The 24,216-nt window shown below is 44.9% G+C and overlaps 1 protein-coding gene across 1 annotated transcript in view; it reads left to right on the top strand.

Annotated features, from left to right (window-relative positions):
- EDIL3 (EGF like repeats and discoidin domains 3) overlaps positions 1 to 24,011 on the top strand; it is a 190,856-nt gene extending 166,845 nt beyond the window's left edge. Inside the window, exons 10-11 of the mRNA XM_066612550.1 lie at positions 13,343 to 13,498; positions 23,862 to 24,011. Coding sequence (XP_066468647.1) covers positions 13,343 to 13,498; positions 23,862 to 24,011 — 306 coding nt within the window. The remainder of the gene's footprint in view (positions 1 to 13,342; positions 13,499 to 23,861) is intronic.
- The last annotated feature ends 205 nt before the right edge of the window (positions 24,012 to 24,216 follow it).

Below are 24,216 nucleotides of genomic sequence, written 5' to 3'. Positions count from 1 at the left end.
CCTGCCTGTTCCATCGCAAGTTAGGATTGCACTACCCAGTGCATAAAAGAACACAGTTTGTAAAAATATTGTCTGAGTTGATGATATTCTTAAGTCTGTATGTGTCAACTTTCAAGAGAGCCAACATTTTTACCTTGCATTCCTTGCTTTAATTTTCCTTTGAAACTTCTTGCTGAGTGTTTGTAATTCATAAAATAGACTACATAATACTATAGTAAAGAGAGAATACAACTAAACTGAGTTTCCTTTTCAGAATGCCATAAGTCCTGTTATAGATTTCCCTAGAATCATTTCATGTCAACCTGTTTTAAATAAACTTTCTCTCTCAGACGGTTGTGAAATCATAAGTACATCATTTGTAAAGCATGCTTCTACCTTTCTGAAAGGTTCAAATGAACATGATTTAAGTTGTGCCAGACAACCAGCCAAATGTTATTTCAGGCCACTTGATAAGTTTATGTTGTTTTTCGGATGGGGTTTCTGTGTTCTTTCTTAAACTTGTGCTGATTTTCAAAGCAACCTCAGTAGTTTGAATATTGTAATGAGCTGTTTCCAGAGCTTCTTTGTTTTGAAAGCTGTGGCTGACGTTAAATGTATAAAATATAGTAACTGAGCCACCACGAGCATGTTATGAAAATTTCTGGGTCTTAATCTAAACAGGCTTTCTGATAGTTCTCCAGGCATAATCCAAGTGCTGAGATTGACCTATAAAAAGTTTAAAAAATAACCAGCGCCCAAATGACTTTGAGACGTATTCATCTTCTCTGTAACTTCATGAGATCAGACCAGAGCACCCTTGCAACTATGCTGTCCGTGCACCCCCTTTAGAAAGCATGAAACTATTCCATGACTATAGAACTTCCTTCTCTAAAGATGTGTCAAAGCTTGAATATTTTCTGGAGACACTACAAACTACATGTAACCTTTCCAACCTAAGATCTCTATATGATTTCAGTTTTCATTTAAAAGACACTATGAGCAGGGAAGGGGTGGATGGTAAATTTTATCAACCAAGCAGCACCGCAGAACAGCCTGGTGTGCCTTGTCAATTGTAAAAAAAACTGATGGTGTGCCTTGACAATTTTAGTACTTTGTCAGAGTGCCATGAGATGAAAAAGGTTGAAAATCACTGCTCCTGCAAGCTGGTACTCGGCACAAATTCAGACCCTTCTCCCTAAAGGAGACAGAGTCATGGATTTGCCATATTACTTGTAACTTGGCTCAAAGATCAAACCATTTCTTTCCATCTTCAGAACAATTTGGGAAATTCTTATGATCATTCATAACAATAATTTAGCATTTGTATAGTACTTTCTGGTAAGTGAAGCACTTCATGTTTTGTCATATACCTGACAATAGCCCTGTAAGTTGAGTATTGATTGATTGATTGATTGAGACCTTTATTGGCATAAAACAATTTCCAGGAGATAGAAACAATGGACAATATAAAATGCACACAGTAAAAACATGAATGTAATTAAAAAACATCAAACATTATACTACTGTACTCAGGGCACAAGATAAAGCACGTGGGGGGGGAATTATGGGTTATCCCATTTTAACAAATTATTGGGAATGAGAAACTAAACTCTAGCACAGTGTAACTCCTGTAGCTTTGTTAGCTACATTAACTATTATGCACCTCATCAATTCATATATGTTTAACTTTTCAAGTGAATAAAAGCTCTTTTAAATGGGCAAGGCTACAGTTCTGGAGAAGCAGCAGGCAATAAGTTAATATCTTTTCTAACAGGGTGAAGGGTTTTGCTGACCAGGTATGAGATGAATTCAGCAAAAATCAAGTCAACTGCAGTCAACAGGAAAATAGAAAGAAAAATAGAATTTAACAAACAAAGCATAAGAAATCCACAGTAGAAAATCATTACTTGGACAATTGTTCACTTTGTTAAGATCCTAGGCTGTATGAATATCTATTGGAACTCACTGCTGCATTTGTGGTTACTCTTTAGTGCCATGTCTACTCTAATTAGGTACAAAGTGGTGGTCCAGGCTGGAGAAATTTGCCATTGTGTGAGGTTTCTGAGAAATACATATGTCATAGATACATAGTCTGGCACAAGCGCAGCCTGGTTATAGTTGGCACAGTTGGCTAAGATTGAATCAATACTAAAGGAAATCCAGAGAATGCCAACAGAAGTAGTTTACAGAAATAGTTCAGTGACCATCAGGTTTTGTCTTCTGTTTAGGAAGGTGCCTATGGTTGGTGAATGTTGTTGTGGGCTCTTGCAAAACAGAACTTTCCTCTAGGTCAGACTCTGGAATAGTCACACAACCACCTAGTAGAGCTGCACTGATAATTTGGTCTTTAGTGCTGTCAGTTTACTCTCCTGCGTGATCTTAACTGTCACTGAAAGACCACCTCTGCTCTTACTTCAGTGTCAGCATAAGTTGAGTATTATTATCCCCAAATTTCCAGTTGTGATGGTTAAGGTTCAGAGTGATGGGCTTTCTTAAGCCTACGTAAGTGGGTTCAACTTGGTACGTTCAGTAAAATTTGAAACAGGGATTTTCTGCTTCATAGTTCCACCTCTTAGACTGCAATCCTCTACTCATTTACCTGAGGGAAAGCCCATTGAAGACAGTGGAACATTTCTAGGTAAACATGTATTGCATTGCACTGTTAATTAGTTCATTGCATCAGGAAGAAGAGCTTGCCCTACAGTTTTGGAAAGAAGGGCCTAAGTGGTCTATGGAAAGGAGGCTTCCCTGGAATTGGAGACTGAAAGAATAGCTTAGCAGAAGGCAACCCCCCGTATGCAGCCATGAGTCACTTCCAGGAAGCATTTGGGTGCAGGTCGTGCGTCCTTATCCACTGATTTGACTCCGCACTGATACTGGGTTTCACCATTAAATACCTTGTAGCAAGGGGAAAAAGCAACAAAATCCCATTTCCTTCCTTCGCACTGCTAAATAGTTATAATTTCATTCCATTAGATTCCACTGTTCATCCCATTTAGGGTGCAATTCTAACTTGCGCTGGAAGCAGGCAGGAATGCCCTCCGCCCACCCTCCGCCAGCCCTGAAATGCCTCCCCCCCACCCTCCCCATGTGCCCCTCCCAGACGTCTGCATCAGCCAAGCTTGGCCAATGCAACTCACCATTTCTCTAGGGCCCACGTCAATGCGGGGAGGCCATTGCATGTCCAGGCGCCAGCCTATCTTCCCAGAAAGTGACGCAGAATCACTTTATGACACTTTTGCAACAGTTTTGGGCCGGCGCAAGGGACTTCTGTCGGCCCAAGTACAGGTCTGGATTGTGCCCTTAGTGGCTCAGTGCAATATAGTGTCTATGCCAGTGCATTCTGGGGTGACAATGGAGGCACAAGAAACATGGAAGTGGGTCTTTAAAGCTATTTTTCAACTGATTTGGAATCCACTGATCTTTTTTATCCACTGAGGGTTCTGAAATGGAACCCTAGTGGATAATGAGGAACAACCTGTACAAGTCCTTGGAAGAAACAGGAATTCAGAGCTATAGTCTGGTCCTTGTGGATATTCTGAGGAGGTTCAATCTGGTCTGTGGTTCATCTCCTTCTAAGGAGGAGAAGCAAGAAAAACTGAAGGGTGAGCTTAATCTCCTCACCACCAGCACTGCAACTTTTCCTGCTAAGGCTTAGGGAAAAGAAATGGGAGTGGGAGAAGTCTTCCTGGCCTCAAGGGATTCTTTTGTTGTTGCATTTTCTTTCTATGTGTTTGATATTTTTGTGCAGAGTGGGGTATTTACTGAGGTTTAATACAAAAGCAGTTGATATTTTAATCCTTAAACAGTGTTGCATGGCTATAATTTATGGCTCCCTAGAGCTGCAGATGAACCCTTTGTATGTATTAGGTATCAAGAAAGATACTAATAGCTTAGGGCAGACACTTCATTAAATATTGGATATAGTCCAGGTAAGCAGCATTGAACACAAAGATGAATCATAGTCTTATGTAGTTGTTTACAGTACAGTGAAAATAGATTTATCCTAGATTATATGAGTGTTATGGCTTAGTTACTTCCATTCCTTCACTCCCTATCATTTTATAGCTCTGATATATATAATTTTTGTCCCTGAGGGACTTTACTTTTTTATTATCTAAACTCCCTGAAGTGAAACTTGTACCTTAATCACTGTGGGTTATTTTTTTCAAACTTTTTAAAATTCTTTTTCCTTCTTTCCTTTCTAATGTATTTTGCCCATAGATCAGTTGCAGTTTATTTTGTACCAAAGATTCCTGTATATGGAGGAGCTCTCATATTGAGTGCAATGAGACTATTGTGGACAAATGCATATACTGTACATAGGAAACTAGCATGTCAAGAAGACTGGAGTAGAACCCTTCCCCTGGCATCTACGGTAGTTCTCTATGCAGGGAGTATATTTTTTGTGCATGGATATCTAGTCAGTCATGCGAGTTTTGAAGTGCTATTCGTTTTCTGTTTGTGAAACTAGGCATATGAGTAAAGGGACTCTCAAGGGGTGGGGGCAACTTACGCAGCACCTTGAGGGACCCTGCAAAATGTATCAGGGTGCCGCTTTCTGGGAATGCTATTGGTTCAAGGTCAACTTGTCTTTATCATCTTGGGGTCCATATGAGTTCCATTTGACTGTCTTAGAGATAAGCCTCTTGAGGATCAGGATGGGGATGAACACAATCCAACTGTAGCAACTGGAGAGGTTTGGCTGCAGTAGAAAATCCGAGACTTAAAACTCAGTATGTTTCCCCCTGCATACCCCCCCAAATGATGCCCCCAAGCAGCTCCCAAGGAGAAATTTAGACTACATCAGGAACAATGAGCATGAAGCTTAATGTAATGTGTAGGTTTCACTATAGTGCGCTATAAGAAGTTCTGAATAATTCTGATGCTGTTGCTGATAGAGGAACCATGAATTATAAATTCTTCAGGACTGGAATCTTCAAACTTTCTTTCTTCCTGGTTTAGGGGTTAAAATTTAGGGACTGGATGGTCTAGAGCAGGGGTGCCCAAACCCCGGCCCTGGGGCCACTTGCAGCCCTCGAGGCCTCTCAATGTGGCCCTCAGGGAGCCCCCAGTCTCCAATGAGCCTCTGGCCCTCCGGAGATTTGTTGGAGCCCACACTGGCCCAACGCAACTGCTCTCAGCATGAGGGCGACTGTTTGACCTCTCACGTGAGCTGTGGGATGAGGGCTTCCTCCACTGCTTATTGTTTCACGTCTGTGATGCAGTAGCAGCAGCAAAGGAAAGGCTAGCCTTGCTTTGTGCCAGGCCTTTTATAGGCCTTGAGCTATTGCAAGACCTTCATTCATTCATATAAGTTCATCTTTAATATATTCATTTATGTAAACTTATGTAAATTTATTCAAAATTTAAATGTAAATTAATTCTTTTTTTCCCCGGCCCCTGACACAGTGTCAGAGAGACTATGTGGCCCCCCTGCCAAAAATGTTGGACACCCCTGGTCTAGAGGAAGAGAAAATGCTACGTTCCTTGGCTCTTTGGGAGCTAAGTAAGTGCATGGTTCTTCAAAGCTGCTGTTTACAAGAATTCAGGACTTTTTACTGACTATTAAGGAAATGTATTGATAAGCTGGGGAGGAAGCCATTGTTGCTGTTTGTCATGGGACTGTGAGATATAGTCCAGGTGTGGTACAGAGCTGCTCTTACTGACTCACAGAGCTTTGCTGGAATATGTCAGGGCTGGCTCCAGATGACAGTGAGGCTGGACATTTAGGGTCCTAAGACTATCATAAGGCTTAATGTTGCATTAGTGCTATCATTCTAATTTTTTAGGAAGGCAGCTGGAGATAATTTGCACATGAGGTCGGAAATGTTAGGAGAAAGTTGTAAATGTAGTGAGAGAAGGAATTTTGACTGTATGGGGAATATATTTCTCTCTCACACACACCTGTAATACAGTTGTGGCACCTTCTGTTAAATACAAATAACACAGACTGCCTGCTTAGTTCACCCACTCCTGTTGGTCAACCTATCTGCCTAAGGAAAGAAAAGGAAAGCGGGGAATGCAAGAAAAATGTAGTAGACTGCCAGATCAAGCAGCTGTATATTAGTAAGAGATGATAAAAAAGAGAAGTATGAGGGTGGAAGAAGAAATAGAAGGATAAGGAAAATGGACTACTTTCTGATTTTGCTAATATGTGGATTTGAAATGCTGTTAGCCTAATCCTATTCTTCCCCCCCCCCATTCAAATGCAGCAACACCAAAATGGCTACCACTTCATCCTGTGGGAGAGGGGAGTTGTGGAGGTCTTCTCTAGGTGAGGGAACATTTGTTCCCATGAAACCATGGTGGAGGGGCAACTCAGATCAGGACTAGGCTGTGGCAGAAGGCACATGTAATCCTTTGTTCACACAGTTGGTGTTTATGGAGAAGAAAAAACACGCAGCATTAAACAGCCTATCACTGCAATCCTGTACCTGAATCCTATACCTGAAGCCCCATTCAACCCAGCGGAACTTACTTCTGAATAAACATGTATGGGATTGCAGTACAAGTGAAGTCACGTCTAGTTCAACTTTTGTTCTGTTTCTAGTAATCAGCTTGATTCCTTTTGTTCATTGTTTTTGTAAATGAATCTGTCCCTATGATATGATAAACACAGTTAGTAAGAGAAATAAGAATTCCTAATAGGTTCAGTGCAGGGTTTATCTAGAACAGCACTCTGTTTTCAACAGTATCCAGTACTTCAAGCTAAGGTGTGAAGGCCACAACAACAAAAATTCTACTGTTTGCGATTACCCCCCCCCCCCTGAAAAAAACAAACAACAAAAATTAGCATTCAGAAATTTCATCCTGAACATAAATGTTTCATTTAGGTCACAGTTTTTGACACTTATTCTCTGTGAATTTTTAAAATCCCTTTAAAAAATAAATTTAAACCAGTGACCACAATTTATGGCAGAGAATTCTGTAAGTTTTCAGTTATACAATAAGATCCAAAGCAGTATCCGTAGACTTCTTCACTCACACTGGGATTCTCAGCTCTTCCTCATTCCCACAGCGGTCCCTTCTGTCTCCATAAAGTCCCTCCTAAATGTTGATAGAACCCCAGACCTGTGTTGAACCCCAGACTGCCCCATGGGGCTACATGGATCTGCACCAGCTATTTAGCTGACTGAAATTCAAGCACCCCATGTAAAGCCACCCAGCCCTGGAGTCAGGGTTAGAATCCAGTGTGCATGGCTGCCGCCAATCCCACCATCCTCCTGGGCCCAATCCACCTCTTGTTCCACCCCCACCCACCCAAAAACACCCCCCTCCCAAACTCCAGAATGCCCTCCTGCTACCCTCTCCCACCCTCTGTGCCACCCATCTCAAACTTACCCCATCCAGCTGGCACAGGGGCTGGATCAAGCCAGCACAGGCCTCCATGCTGACCCAACCAACTCCCACATCAGTGCAAGTGTGCCTTATGGCACATTTGCAACTCTCAGGGGCCAGCTCAGGGTCTGCACTTGACCTGTGCTAGCTCAGCCTAAGGTTTGTTTTGGGCTGCCCAGCACACCTATAGTGCTCGTTGAAACTTTTCCATAAGCTTCAGTTCTCACAGTTAGGTGCACATATTTATTACTGCATAAATGGGATCTAATTTTCTGCAGCTGTGACCAGAACTTCTGCTGTTGAAAAGTTTTGGATGTACATGATATGCTAGGATGTCATAAAGTATATGTAAAAATACACATTTCAATCCAGTGGAAAAGAACCATGGAACAAAATTAAGACTTTCTTGTTGTCACTGATGAACAGTATCACTTTTCTCTGGGTTCTTGAGCTTAGTTTTTCTGCGATTAGTAATGGAACTCCTGGATCACCGTAACCTTCTAGAAAGCAACCTGCATGAACACTACATGGTTAGATTGAAAAAGTACATGGATATGTACTGAAACGTTTAATTGTAGCACATTTTAGAAGAGAAAAGGCCCAAGCTTAGTTTTTTCAGCTAACTTTAACCTTCTAAAAAATAAAACCACTAACTGCAGTCAGTGTGGTATACTGGTTAAAGAGCCAGATGAAAACTAGGGTTTCCAGGCTTAGATCTCCATTAAGCCATGAAGTTCTTTTGGTGACCTAGATCCAGACACTACTTCTCTGCCTAAATTAACCTATCTCACAGGTTTGTAAGATTAACAGCCCAATCCTACCCCCCCCCCACTTGCTGGTGCTATTGCTCTGAAAAAGTGCATGCGGTAACCCCCTTTCCCCTTTATAAGCTTCTGCCCCAAAATGAGTCTCCTTGGAGCTGTGCCAGCAATTTCTCTGGCACGTCCAATGAGATAAGGGGGGAGGGGGGAGCTGCTGCCAGAGTGAATGGGATCTGGCTCATACAAACACTACCAGATTCACCCCCTCCCACAGCCTCCCCACTCCCCATTCCTCTTGCCTCCCAGCCCGGGTTTGCCCCTCTCCACCCCATTCCTTCCTCCCCCTGCCCCTCCCACCACCTCCCCCACTACCTTACCTTCCGTGGCGGGTGGCCAGCACTCTGTCAGTATGCGCGGGAAGGCTGTGGGAGCACACTTTAGAGCCATTTTTCTGCAATCGCCACCAGCAGAACACACATTCTATTGGGCCATCTAAAGGATAGTATCAAATGATTTCAAAAGATTTCAAATCATAATAAAACATCAGTCAGAATAGAATTAATACAGCATTTTAGTAACTGTTGCTTTGAAATAGCACATCTGATGACAGGTCCAGTGACCCTCTGAGTTTGTCTCATTTGTCGTCTAAACCAAAGGTCTCCAAACCCCTGCCTGGGGGCCAGATGAGGCCCGCGGAGAGCCTCTATCCAGCCCGCAGCCAGCCTCTAATCCCCTGAGAGCCTCTGGCCCAGTTGACCAAACACAACCAGAGATGTGCTTGTGAGGTGGGGGAATGGGGGTCCATTTAAGTGTGTGTGCTTTATTTCTTGGGCTGTGTTAGTGCTTGGAGAAATCCTAGACATTTGAGCCCATTCATTCATTCATTTCAGAACTTAGATGAATAACTATCTCTAATGTATTTATTTAAATTTTATATTTATATTTTTTTTCTGGCCCTCGACACTGTGCCAGATATTTGATGTGGCCCTTCGGCCAAAAAGGTTAGTGATCCCTAGTCTAAACGATAACACTATTCCTTGAAACTATGGAAACTGAATATCACTATGAAACAAAGCAAATAATCTAGATAGAAAAAAAATTAGAGTGGCAATTAGCTATTCTATTTTCACAAGCTCCTTCTTCAAACATAAGATCCTTCCATAAATTGAAGGAATATTCTGCTTGCACAAAGGGGTCATGCGGGTCTAGAGACAACTGACAGTCCAACAAAGATGCATTGTTCATTCTTGGCTATAACAAGAAATATCCAAAACAATAATGAAGCAATAAACTCAATGTACACTTCTAAAATAAACAGAGCAAATATAATTATAAAATAAAAAATAATTATGAAGTTGCTTCAGGAGAGGATCTTTGTTTTTATTTACCAAGGAATTAAGCATGCAGAAATAAGGCAGAGATTATTCAGTCATTTTAGCTGCCTAATAAAAATGCTAATTTACTGATGAGAGACATATGGATAAAAGAATATAAACTGCAATTCGCATTCCATTAATGCTATAGCGAATGCCAAAAAGTAAGCCATCTATTGTTCTGGTTTCTGGCATAACTGGAAATGCTAGGCATAGTTTTCTAGCATGCTAGATATGCATGAACACAAGGGACCTCTATCAGGCTGGGCATATACAGGCAGCAGACTGACAGCCCAATCCTAAACTGCCTGGTGCCCAGAGGAGCAGCAACATCAAAATAAGGAAACCGGATTTCTTGACGTGCTGAATGACTGTGGCTTAGATCAGCTAGTCACGGAGCCCACCAGAGGACAGGTGACTCTGGATTTAATTTTGTGCGGTACGCAGGACCTGGTTAGAGATGTAAATGTTACTGAGCCATTGGGGAACAGTGATCATGCTGCGATCCGTTTTGACGTGCACGTTGGGGGAAGAATACCAGGCAAATCTCTAACAAAAACCCTTGACTTCCGACGGGCGGACTTCCCTCAAATGAGGAGGCTGGTTAGAAGGAGGTTGAAAGGGAGGGTAAAAAGAGTCCAGTCTCTCCAGAATGCATGGAGGCTGCTTAAAACAACAGTAATAGAGGCCCAGCAGAGGTGTATACCGCAAAGAAAGAAGGGTTCCACTAAATCCAGGAGGGTGCCCACATGGCTAACCAGCCAAGTTAGAGAGGCTGTGAAGGGCAAGGAAGCTTCCTTCCGTAAATGGAAGTCTTGCCCTAATGAAGAGAATAAAAAGGAACATAAACTGTGGCAAAAGAAATGTAAGAAGGTGATAGGGGAGGCCAAGCGAGACTATGAGGAACGCATGGCCAGCAACATTAAGGGGAATAATAAAAGCTTCTTCAAATATGTTAGAAGCAGGAAACCCGCCAGAGAAGCGGTTGGCCCTCTGGATGGTGAGGGAGGGAAAGGGGAGATAAAAGGAGACTTAGAGATGGCAGAGAAATTAAATGAGTTCTTTGCATCTGTCTTCACGGCAGAAGACCTCGGGCAGATACCGCTGCCCGAACGGCCCCTCCTGACCGAGGAGTTAAGTCAGATAGAGGTTAAAAGAGAAGATGTTTCAGACCTCATTGATAAATTAAAGATCAATAAGTCACCGGGCCCTGATGGCATACACCCAAGGGTTATTAAGGAATTGAAGAATGAAGTTGCAGATCTCTTGACTAAGGTATGCAACTTGTCCCTCAAAACGGCCACAGTGCCAGAAGATTGGAGGATAGCAAATGTCACGCCTATTTTTAAAAAGGGAAAGAGGGGGGACCCGGGAAACTATAGGCCGGTCAGCCTAACATCCATACCGGGTAAGATGGTGGAATGCCTCATCAAAGATAGGATCTCAAAACACATAGACAAACAGGCCTTGCTGAGGGAGAGTCAGCATGGCTTCTGTAAGGGTAAGTCTTGCCTCACAAACCTTATAGAATTCTTTGAAAAGGTCAACAGGCATGTGGATGCGGGAGAACCTGTGGACATTATATATCTGGACTTTCAGAAGGCGTTTGACACGGTCCCTCACCAAAGGCTACTGAAAAAACTCCACAGTCAGGGAATTAGAGGACAGGTCCTCTCGTGGATTGAGAACTGGTTGGAGGCCAGGAAGCAGAGAGTGGGTGTCAATGGGCAATTTTCACAATGGAGAGAGGTGAAAAGCGGTGTGCCCCAAGGATCTGTCCTGGGACCGGTGCTTTTCAACCTCTTCATAAATGACCTGGAGACAGGGTTGAGCAGTGAAGTGGCTAAGTTTGCAGACGACACCAAACTTTTCCGAGTGGTAAAGACCAGAAGTGATTGTGAGGAGCTCCAGAAGGATCTCTCCAGACTGGCAGAATGGGCAGCAAAATGGCAGATGCGCTTCAATGTCAGTAAGTGTAAAGTCATGCACATTGGGGCAAAAAATCAAAACTTTAGATATAGGCTGATGGGTTCTGAGCTGTCTGTGACAGATCAGGAGAGAGATCTTGGGGTGGTGGTGGACAGGTCGATGAAAGTGTCGACCCAATGTGCGGCGGCAGTGAAGAAGGCCAATTCTATGCTTGGGATCATTAGGAAGGGTATTGAGAACAAAACGGTTAGTATTATAATGCCGTTGTACAAATCGATGGTAAGGCCACACCTGGAGTATTGTATCCAGTTCTGGTCGCCGCATCTCAAAAAAGACATAGTGGAAATGGAAAAGGTGCAAAAGAGAGCGACTAAGATGATTACGGGGCTGGGGCACCTTCCTTATGAGGAAAGGCTACGGCGTTTGGGCCTCTTCAGCCTAGAAAAGAGACGCTTGAGGGGGGACATGATTGAGACATACAAAATTATGCAGGGGATGGACAGAGTGGATAGGGAGATGCTCTTTACACTCTCACATAATACCAGAACCAGGGGACATCCACTAAAATTGAGTGTTGGGCGGGTTAGGACAGACAAAAGAAAATATTTCTTTACTCAGCGCGTGGTCGGTCTGTGGAACTCCTTGCCACAGGATGTGGTGCTGGCGTCTAGCCTAGACGCCTTTAAAAGGGGATTGGACGAGTTTCTGGAGGAAAAATCCATTATGGGGTACAAGCCATGATGTGTATGCGCAACCTCCTGATTTTAGGAATGGGTTAAGTCAGAATGCCAGATGTAGGGGAGAGCACCAGGATGAGGTCTCTTGTTATCTGGTGTGCTCCCTGGGGCATTTGGTGGGCCGCTGTGAGATACAGGAAGCTGGACTAGATGGGCCTATGGCCTGATCCAGTGGGGCTGTTCTTATGTTCTTATGTTCTTAAAATGACTACCACTGCATCCTACCGGAGTCTCCTTGGGGAAGGAGACATTTATACCCTTCTGCCAGGTAAGGGCACAGGCCCCTCAATGGGTCTCCTCCAGTCTGCACCGTGTTGCTGGTGTACACTGGAGGAACTCTGTGTCTGGCTTTTCAGCCCAACGTGGTGCATTGGATCCAGCGGAGCAGGGCTCCGCTGGTCCCACCCCAGTTTTTTGGGAATTTGAGGTGGTTTTCATCTGGTCCAGGGGTGTCCAAACTTCTTGGCTGGAGGGCCACATCATTATCTCAGACACTGTGTTGGGAGCCAGGAAAAAAAGAATTAATTTACATTTCAAATTTGAATAAATTTACATAAATGAATATATTAGAGATGGAACTTATATGACTGAATGAAGGTCTTGTGATAGCTCAGGGCCTATAAAAGGCCTTGTGCAAAGCAAGTCTGACCTTTCCTTCAATGTCATTTCTGCTTCACAGACATGAAACAGCAAACAGCAGAGAGAAAACTCAGCCCTCAGCTTGTGCGCAAGATTGAACAGTCGGCCCTTGCGCTGAGAACAGTTGCGTTGGGCCAGTGTGGACTCCAGCAAGTCTCTGGCGGGCCAGAGGCTAATTGGAGATTGGGGGTTCCCCACAGACCAGATTGGGGATCCCCGAGGGTCCCCCTAAGGGCCGCAAATGGCCCTTAGGCTGGGTTTTGGGCACCGCCGATCTAGTGTTTTTTCTTTTAATTTAATTTAATGTAATTTTTGAAAAATGTACCATATTCTATGTCTAAATAGTTTACAAAGTGAAAGAAAGTTACGCGATTGGTATTTTAAAAGAACAACTGTCTGGTCTACAATAGGTACAAATGGATTTGTTCATATTTTCAGTATTCCCTTTGCTCTTGTACATCAGATCTTCTGTGGCTTGATCAGGAAGACAACTCTAAGCTATTCTTTTTTTAATGCAAAATGAAACTGAGAGTTTAAAATAGGTGACTTGGCTGTGTTGTGTTTTTTTTTTTTCCTCTTATAGATTGACCTCCTTGTTCCTACAAAAGTGACTGGCATTATTACTCAAGGAGCTAAAGATTTTGGGCACGTACAGTTTGTGGGCTCCTATAAACTTGCCTATAGCAATGATGGGGTACACTGGACCATATATCAGGATGAAAAGCAAAAAAAGGATAAGGTAAGCTAATGAGCCAATTGATATTTGGATGCATTTTTAAATAGAGAGCTACACCTATGGTAATCTCAGAGCTGGTAGCCTGCAGGGGAATTGACGGTATCTGCATTATGTGATGTTCATGCCTAAGGTTCCATGGCTAAAAGTCAAGGTGAACAGAAACAGATTGTATTGCAAAACGTCATTGACATTTACTGATCTTATTGTATTAGACACATAAACGTGCAACTTCAGATTTAAAGTTATGAAATGTAGGCTATAAATTTTTATATGTATATAACCCCATTTGTAAGGAAAAACTTACCTGCCTTCATTTTTTAAAAATTCACTTTTCTAAAGGGTAGTTAAAAATAAATCAGAGTCATACAGTAATACCTTCTATAACATGGTTTTGAATAATATCACTCTTTGTTCTCGTAGTATTTTTACAGTTTTATAAATAAAAAAGGTTAAAATCCATAACCTAAAATCCATAACCATTCAATACAGAAAAGAACAGCTTTTAACACTGTCAGGAGCATAGCTAGAGGGGTTGCAAAGCACTAAGCTTTGCAGGGCGCCACATCCAACATTGACTCCAGATTGATTCCGTGGCCTGTGCTGTATCCAGCACAAGACGGGGCCCGAAGTGGCATAGCTGGAGGTAATTGGAAACTCTTCCCCTTGCCCCCGAGTAGGCCAGCGCAGCTCCCATGGGTCTTCTCAGACTTTTGCCAACTCTGGAGGCAGCATAAGTCCGAGGATAGCGGAGCAGCTTGTAGCTGCTCAGTACCGCTCAGGAACGGGTGCTAGGATCTGGCATATCTTAAGGTCTTCCAGCCCCGCCTTTCAATTCCTGCCCACCCATCCCCGGGACCGCCCTCCCCCACCCTCCACCTCAGAATGCCTCCCCCCCACCTCCCCCCTGCCCACCCCAGACTCTTACGTTGGCCAAGCTTGGCCGATACAAGCCTCCCTGTCCAAGTCGGCACAGAGGCTGAATTCAGCCTCCATGGGCCAGCATGCATCCCTGCACTGGCCCAGCTGACTCTAGAGGAGGCACAAACATGCTTTACAGCACGTTTGCAACTCTCCTGGCCCAGCACAAGTTCCTTGCACCAGCCCAAGGCACACTTAGGATTGCGCCCTTAGTGTGTGTCAGGTTTCGTGTGGGGGTGGGGTGGTTGTAGTCTGTGGAGCTTTGTTCCCTGCCTCCCAGGCCTTTCCAACAAGGGAGAGGAGGCCTACTGAAGGGTGGAGGGGAGTGCCTCAGGAGGATGACCAGAGGGAGGGGTTTAAAACACCCTCCTCCTGGCAATCACCAGTGGAGCAGCAGGAACTGCTCCACACCTTGCCCGCCTCACCCTCATCACAGACTTCTCTTATGAAGCCCTCTCTGCTCCACCCTTCCTCCCTCACCCTCCTCCTACTTCCTTTGTGAGAGCCTTAAAGGGGCCTGGGGCTCTGGTCCCTGCCTCCCTTCTTTCCCTTGTGTTTGGTGGAACAGGCGGCTGGGTGTGCCCAGGGTCCAGGTGGCCTCTCCTCCTCTTTTGCTGCCAGTCTGGGGACCCTCCCCCAGTCTTTCCAGGTGAGTCAGGGTGGGAGGGAAGCAGCCAATTCCAACAGTGTGAATTCATTTCACTTGTGTCCAGGGTCAAATATTTTCTGTACTCAACCACAATCTGAAAGTAGGTTGCTTGCCCAAGGTGGCTTAGTGAGTTTCACAGCTGAGCAAGATTAGAACCAATGCACATGACTTCTCATCACAAGTAGTCTGTGTTGACTGTGGGATGTACAGGGAGCTTTCAAATAATGGTCAAAGAACAAATCTGTGTCCCCTTCACTGTGTGCCTCGGCACCCAAACAGTGCATGCTGCTTTGTCATAAGGGTTATGCAACTGCTGTAAACATTGTAAGGGCATGCAGGTTGAAATGAATCATATTTTCATTCCAACATGGAAGAAGCACTACCTCATTTAAATGTAAAGAAAATCTTGCTTCACAGCACCGTCCTTGTTATTAATTCTCACTTACAGTGTCTTCACAGGCATTGATGTTAATTTTCCACTCTTCCTCAACTGAATGGTTAATTGCAGTATTGGTAGACCTTGGGGAACAATGAAAATCACTGCTTTAAAACATGCCGCATTCATAGTACAATACATACATCTTCATTGTGATTCTGCATGCAAGTGCTTATTTGAAGAAGGAGCCTAATGCCCTCCAGCTGGGAGTAGCAGAAGATCCAGAGCCCAAATAAATATATCCACCTTGTAGCTTCCAGCAAATCTGCAGGATCTTTCCAATCCAGAATTAATTCCTCGGACCTAAATGTGAACCTAGGTTATTTAGAAGGCTCATTTTAAAAACAAGGGATGCTTTACAACTCCCATGTCCTTCTTCCAGCCACCAACCCACTGTGGCAACAGGCCAACAGGTGGGAGGAGCTTCTCCTCTTCTTCCTCTACATATTCCTCCTCCTTCCAAGTGCTTGTAACACTGGGAAATGTACTTTTCTAAAGAATACCTGACCTGCTACAAAAGTGGACCAAAATAGTCTGCATCACAGAACTTAAAAAAAAAAAAAAACACCCTGAAAACTTCAGGTCTTCTAACACAGAAAACACAGTGTTAATTAATTCTAAAGTTTAATTACAGAGGGAATTTTTAAGGGAGCAGGTACTCCTTGAATTATTTTGGGCTTTGGGGTTTTTATAGTTTATAATCAGCACCTTTAGTGAAGGCTGAAATCTATCTGGCTTCTGCTAGTTAAATCAGCGGTCTCCTAACCATGGGACCACTGCATGACGAAAGGCTTCCCCGTTGTGCACGGCACTTACTGTTCCACTGTGCAACATCCTATGTTCCCAGCCGATCTCTGCAGAAAGTTGCTTCGAGCAGCCACTTCCACCCCAGAACTGGGGCACAGAGCCTGCTTGGACACAGGTAGCAGAAGCGTCTGCATGGTGCAACTTTCTGTAGAGATCAACTGGAAAGATAAGACATTGAGTGGTAGAATGGTAAGTGTAGCACGTGTGGGGGAAAGCATTTTCCAGATGCTGGATCCAGCCCATAGGCTGGGGTTTGGTGCCTGCTGAGTTAAATGGATGAAATTAGGTTCTGTGGCTAGTTCTTAGTGCAAAGTTTGGAGACTGTATTCTGATTCCAGGTCTTTGTTTGAATCACACTGATTGCAAAGACATAAAGGTTCTAGATTGAAAATGCCATATTTACTGACTCAATCTCGTCTGGTCAAGGCCAGTTCAGCCATGAGACAAGGTGGGCTGCCTTAAGGCAGCAGAAGGTCACAGGCAGCTCCCAGGGCTCATTGGTCACCTTGGCGGGCATATTACCTAGCTCCCATTTGCCCTCTTACCTCTGCTCCCTCACTCTACTGCTCTATGTTTTGAAATGGAGTGGCAGAGCAGGGTAGAACAAGGAAGTTGGGAGAAGGTCCACCCATTTTTTTCTTGTCCCAGTTTTCTTGTTCCATCCTGCTTTGTGTGCCTTTACAAAACAGTGGTCAGAGTGAAGACAATGAAACAGGTAAGCTGAGCAAGTTGAGGGGAAGTAGAAGTGGTAGGTAATCCTGGTCCAGTGGCATTGCTAGAGGGGTGTTGGCTGCCACTGTCTTAGTCCTTGTTTGAGGACCTTTGCCACAATTATTTTATCTCCTCATTTATGGCAAAAGAGGCAGGCAGGCTAAGAGGGCTGTGTGTCGTTGCCTCTTCTCTTTGGCTTCTAAGCTGAAGTGGAAGAGTTGGAGGGTGTACCCCCAGCCCCTATGCGAGGGGGCAGCATCAAAATCCATGGGGAGGCAGCAGAACTTCCATGGGACACCATTTCCTGTTTGGCTGGACCTGCGTTTGGTTCATTTTTCATAACCAAATGAGAAAAAAGTGCAACTTAACTTTCAGAGTCACATGCACATTTTTGTACGAACTACATTTTTGTGAATTTTTATTTTCACGTCAAACCGTGTATGCTTACCAAGGACAAACTTTCAGTTGAGCAGCTAAACAAATGACATGGCTATCAGCATTGTTTCTCTGTTTTTCACCCAAGGCCGCAACCAAAAGCACTACCAAAAACAAAGATGCTTTTTGACAACAGTGAAAGCAAAAACAAAACTAAGGAGATTGCTGGGTCTAACCCTCGTTGCATCTTTAAAAAGTAGAGGATGTGAAAAGGAACAGGCACTTCTGCTGTTTCTCACAGGCATTCACTGCTTTATAACTGCCAGTTCTTGACAGTGGTGGCCAGGTCATCATGGAATTTGTCTTTGGCTTCTGCTGGAGACGACAGAGTCGGTGCATAAGCACTGATGAGAGTGACAGGTCCTGCTGATGACTGGAGCTGCAGGGACAAAATTCTTTCACTTCCCACAGTAGGTGGGATGATGGATTTCAGCAGGGTATTTCTGACCACAAAGCCAACGCCATGTTCCCTGGTTTCGTTTGGTGGTTTTCCCTGCCAGAAAAATGAGAAATTTCTCTCCTTGACAGATCCGGAATCTGGCAGCCTAGTCTCTTGAAGGGCGACAATGTCCATCTGCAGTCTGCTCAGCTCCATGTCGATGACAGCTGTTTTGCGTGCGTCGTCTATTTCTTGCAGGTCATCAGAGAAGCCAGGTGTCATTGTCCTAACGTTCCAGGTGCCCAGCTTTAGGGCAGTAGTTTTCTGTTTTCTGTTGCATGGTGCAGAGTTGTCGATCCGCTTGTCGGTTTTCACCCTAAACCCCACGCACCCCATGAGGTTAACGGACCGTGGCGAGGCAACACCTTACTGGCTGGGGACTGCCCAGCTTAAGGCGGGCGGTAGCTGCCCAATGAGATGCAATGATCTCTCCCACCGTCGGAAGCAGCCCCTGGCGTCATGCTCTACGCCAATCGAGCAAAGACTTATAACCGGTAAACTGCTGCTTCCCGTGTTGTGCCGACGCCGTATGGCGAAGTTGGAGTGTCCTCTCCAGTGCGCGAAGCCTGGGTAAAGAAGGTATGGAGGATAGGCTGTTACCCATGCAGCAAATCCCCCCTCTCCACGTCGCTGGAATGGTCCAATGGAAAGGCAGAAGCCAATACGGTTGGTTCCAGCGGCGTCACAGGAGTTGCCAGAACGTGACTGTGTTCAGCCATGAACTGCCTAAGGGACTCCGGCTCCTGATTTTGCCTCGAGGTTGACTCCTGAAGCCTTTTCCACAACTGGATGTAGCCACAAGGCAGTGGAGGTTTGAGGTCAGAGTTTCCTTCTCTTAGATGAGCTGCCTTCCTAGGCTGACGAGTCCCATCTACCCGGAAGAGATTACCACTGTCAAGAAAATCCCTGTAAAAGAGCCATTGTTCATCCTCGGCGATTTCAATGCTAGAGTTGGTGCTGATAACAGTTCATGGCCCACTTGCTTAGGTCAGTTTGGCACTGGGAGGATGAACGAAAATGGCCAACGCCTGCTAGAGTTTTGCTGTCATCACGGTCTCTGTGTCAGCAACATGTTCTTCAACACAAAGCCCCAACATAGAGTCTCTTGGAGACATCCAAGATCAAAGCACTGGCACCAGCTCGACCTGATCCTCACCAGACGCTCCGGCCTTCCCAGCATCAAGATCACACGCAGTTATCATGGTGCTGCCTGCGACACTGACCACTCCCTGGTGTGCAGCAGAGTGAAACTGCAAACAAAACGACTGTATCACACGAAAAAGGAAGGAAGACCTCGCATTGATACCAGCAAGACCCGGGATCAGAGAAAAGTGGAGGAATTTGCACAAGCGCTTGAGGAATCTCTTCCAGGCCCGGCCGACGCAAATGCATCCAACAGATGGGAACATTTCAAGAATACCGTTTACAACACCGCCTTGTCCATATTCGGCAAGAAGACCAACAAGGCGGCAGACTGGTTTGAAGCCCACTCTGAGGAGTTGACACCAGTCATTGAGGAAAAGAGGAGAGCTCAAGCAGCATACAAGGCCTGTCCCAGTGAGCGCAACCTGCAGGTCCTCCGAACTGCTCGCAGCAAAGTCCAACAGACTGCCAGGAGATGTGCTAACGACTACTGGCTCCAGCTATGCTCCGAGATACAGATAGCAGCTGACACGGGCAACATCAAGGGGATGTATGATGGTATCAAGCAGGCCCTAGGTCCAACACAGAGGAAAATTGCCCCTCTGAAGTCTGCCACAGGCGAGGTCATCCAGGATCGGGCACAGCAGATGGAACGCTGGGTGCAGCACTACTCTGAGCTATATTCCAGAGAAAATGTAGTCACCGAAGAAGCACTGAACAACATTGAGTGCCTGCCTGTGCTGGAGGAGCTTGACAGTGAACCAACCCTAGAAGAACTTCACGTGGCCCTGGACTCCCTTGCCTTTGGCAAGGCACCTGGAAAAGACAGCATCCCTGCTGAAGTCCTAAAATGCTGCAAAGAGATCATCGTCACTGAGCTGCATGAAATCCTCTGTCTCTGCTGGAGAGAAGGTGGAGTACCTCAAGACATGAGGGATGCAAACATCATCACGCTGTACAAGAACAAAGGTGACAGGGGTGACTGCAACAACTACCGCGGCATCTCTCTCCTTAGCGTTGTAGGAAAGCTGTTTGCCTGAGTTGTACTAAAGAGGCTCCAGGTACTTGCAGAGAGCGTCTATCCAGAATCGCAGTGTGGATTCCGAGCCAACAGGTCCACCACTGATATGGCATTCTCCTTTAGACAACTGCAGGAGAAATGCAGGGAACAATGACAGCCACTCTTTATAGCCTTCATAGATCTCACAAAGGCTTTCGACCTGGTCAGCAGAGACGGCCTCTTCAAGATTCTCCCCAAGATTGGATGTCCACCCAGGCTCCTCAGCATCATCAGATCTTTCCACAAGGACATGAAGGGCACTGTTGTCTTCGATGGCTCCACATCAGACCCTTTTGACATCCGAAGCGGAGTGAAGCAGGGCTGTGTTCTTGCACCAACCTTGTTTGGGATTTTCTTCGCTGTCCTGCTGAAGCAGGCCTTTGGAACTGCAACAGAAGGCATCTATCTCCGGACCAGATCAGACGGAAAGCTCTTCAACCTCTCCAGACTGAGAGCAAAATCCAAAGTCCAGCTGAAATGTCTGCGTGACTTCCTCTTTGCCGACGATGCAGCTGTCACTACCCACTCTGCCAAAGATCTCCAGCAGCTCATGGATCGTTTTAGCAAGGCCTGCCAAGATTTTGGACTGACAATCAGCCTGAAGAAAACACAGGTCATGGTTCAGGATGTGGACTCACCTCCCTGCATTACAATCTCTGAGCATGAACTGGAGGTTGTCCATGACTTTGTGTACCTTGGCTCAACGATCTCCGACACTCATTCTCTCGATGCCGAGCTAAACAGGCGCATCGGTAAAGCAGCTACCACGTTTTCCAGACTCACAAAGAGAGTCTGGTCCAACAAGAAGCTGACGGAACATACCAAGATCCAGGTCTACAGAGCTTGCGTCCTGAGTACACTTCTGTACTGCAGCGAGTCATGGACTCTTCGCCCACAACAGGAGAGGAAACTGAGCGCTTTCCACATGCGCTGCCTCCGACGCATCCTCGGCATCACCTGGCAGGACAAAGTTCCAAACAACACAGTCCTGGAACGTGCTGGAATCCCTAGCATGTATTCACTGCTGAAACAGAGACGCCTGCGTTGGCTTGGTCATGTCGTGAGAATGGATGATGGCCGGATCCCAAAGGATCTCCTCTATGGAGAACTCGTGCAAGGAAAGCGCCCTACAGGTAGACCACAGCTGCGATACAAGGACATCTGCAAGAGGGATCTGAAGGCCTTAGGGATGGACCTCAACAAGTGGGAAACCCTGGCCTCTGAGCGGCCCGCTTGGAGGCAGGCTGTGCAGCATGGCCTTTCCCAGTTTGAAGAGACACTTTGCCAACAGTCTGAGGCTAAGAGGCAAAGAAGGAAGGCCCATAGCCAGGGAGACAGACCAGGGACAGACTGCACTTGCTCCCGGTGTGGAAGGGATTGTCACTCCCGGATTGGCCTTTTCAGCCACACTAGACGCTGTGCCAGAACCACCTTTCAGAGCGCGATACCATAGTCTTTCGAGACTGAAGGTTGCCAATACAAACTGCCAGTTATCTGAGTTTATAGCAGCATGGAGCTCCTCTAGGGATGCAATCCAAAAACACACTTCTAGAATGCTACTTTTCTTGCTCATTTTAAATTGTTAGAACAGGGCATCTACTTCAACATGGTCTCCGTCTTTGGACTGAGTTGAAATGGAAACTGAGACATGTTGGGGAAATACCCTTTTTCAGAAAAAAAAATCAAGTTGAAATGGTGATCTTGTTCTCTTCAACTAGATGTCAGTAGATCACTGTACATTTAGTGCTAGGGTAATTGATGCCATTTTCGGCAAACCCTTTTCTTCTTCTTTTTAAACTGTTCCTGTGATTCAGGGGAAAAAAAAATTCACCGTAGAGTGAATTGCCATGTCATATTAGAAATATACACCATGATCTACCAGCCCTTTTCCACAAGCAATAGGAATGTTGCATGCACAGGAGCACTATTAGACATCACAGGTCAAATAGGTATCTGTGTCACTTGTGCACACATTTTCATCACCACATTCCAAATCATAATGAAAGGACAGAAGGACTGTCACATTTTCTTAGTGACAAAATGCTACAGTACAACTTGCCAACAGTTGATAAACTAAATTGGAGGAAAGGTTTTGAACCTCCTTCCCCTACACACACACATATACACACCTACACACACCGTGTAATGATGACTATGCAGTCTCCTGACACATTGAAACAATCATCTGGCAAGCCACCAAAAGAATATATCTTTGCACTTTAGCTGTACCACCTAAACAAATGCACCCTGAAAAATGCCTTGCATATCCTTTGGACTTTTAAATTTAGTCAGTTTTATTCACCATTCATTACAATTCCTCTGTTAGCTGACATTTGTTTGGGACAGGTGACGATTCAGGGCCCAATCCTATCCAATTTTCCAGCACCGGTGCAGCTGCAGTGCAGCCCCAAGGTAAGGGAACAAATGTTCTCATACATTGAGGGGGCCTCTGTGAATGCTGCTCCACCACAGGATGCAGTGCATGTCCCATTGGCATGGCTTTACTGGCACTGGAAAATTGAATAGGATTGGGCCCTCATTCATTAGAAAGATGATACATCTCTAAGCTGTGTGCTAGTGATACAAATATTTACAGCAGTCTGTAAGTATGTAAAATTTTCCACATGTTGTCTAGTCTCCCAAACTCTTCCAAAATAAAATAAAAAGTCTAATTGAATGCTATTAGCTTCATTAAGGCATTTTCTACAACAGGGAGCTGCAAGCTGTAGACCTGAAATGTTCTCTGAATGGCTGAATGCCTTTTCGACATGGTTTTTAGTGTGGTTGTCTTCCCTCCCCAGCCCCCTTTGATTCCCCACTGTGCACATACCTAGGCTGAAGCCTATTTCAGTAACATCCTCCCAGGAACAGTGTTTGATGTGCCATCTCAGTAGAAGAATGGTTTAGGGTGCAATCCTATCCTGCACTGGAACAGTGCTGTATCCAATGCAGGATAGGGGCCAAAAGCGACTCAGCCAGAGGCAAGGAGAAACTTTTCCCCTTACCTCTGTGAAAGGCACCCTTTTCCCTATGGGTCTCCTCAGACTTGCGCCAACTCTTGAGGTGACACAAGTCCAAAGAGAGGAACAGGGGTTGGGATTCAGCATAACTGCCGAATCACCCGCTCCCTGGGCCTCCCTCCTGCCTCCTCCCCACCCCTACCCTACTTACTTCAGAGCCTTGCATCAGCCCAGCTGGGCTGCTGCAAGGGACTTGCGCTAGCCCAAGTCCAGGTTGGGATTGCGCCCTTAACCTCTTTTTTAATAGCCTGTATCTAGTTACTGATATTTTTGACTGTTTAAAAAAAATCTTTTTAATGTTTGTTTTCTTAAATTTTTTCATGTTGATAGTGATATATTAAAAATCATTTAAATTATTGAAAATATTTAGAAAGAATAATCTGTGTAGAAAGTAGAAAGTTTGAAAACCAGTGCTGTAAATGAATGAGCTGGTGTTGCCAGGGCAAAAATAGCTGTGTAGCATTAGGTACAAAGCATATTTATTTTCCAGGATTCAATTGCTCCCTTCCTAGTAAGTGAGTTTAAGTGTATAGTTGTTAATGCATGTTTGAGAGTACACAAAACTTTTCCAGTATAAATAGCCAGAATAAAATATTTCTTTGTCTGTCTGTCTGTCTGTCTGTCTGTCTGTCTGTCTGTCTGTCTGTCTGTCTGTTTTCCTTGTGCTGTTTTATCCCTATTACTCTGCTCCTTCCCATTTCATTTTATCTGTTTTGCTATCACCAAATTCTTCTTCATCACTTTTCAGGTTTTCCAGGGAAACTTTGATAACGACACCCACAGAAAGAACGTAATTGACCCTCCAATCTATGCACGGCACATAAGAATCCTCCCTTGGTCATGGTATGGCAGGATCACTTTACGTTCAGAGATCTTGGGCTGCACAGAAGAGGACTGACGAGGAACTTCACTTCACAGCACAACTCTTGATATTCCTAAACAAAAAAAATCCATAGAAGAAACTGTGCAAAACCTGTAGGAAGTTGAATGGGTTTTTTCATGAACAAGTGCTCACTTGCCGGTAGGCCACTAACTGTCTTTTGTAAGGAGGTCTAAGCCTGCCCTTAAAATGGTCCAATCTGATTTTGTCCTTTTAAATCTGT

Source organism: Tiliqua scincoides, chromosome 2 (assembly GCF_035046505.1).
Source record: "Tiliqua scincoides isolate rTilSci1 chromosome 2, rTilSci1.hap2, whole genome shotgun sequence".
Lineage (NCBI taxonomy): Eukaryota > Metazoa > Chordata > Lepidosauria > Squamata > Scincidae > Tiliqua > Tiliqua scincoides.
The sequence above is the reverse complement of the archived record's forward strand: the minus strand, read 5'-3'. Positions and strand labels throughout refer to the sequence as shown.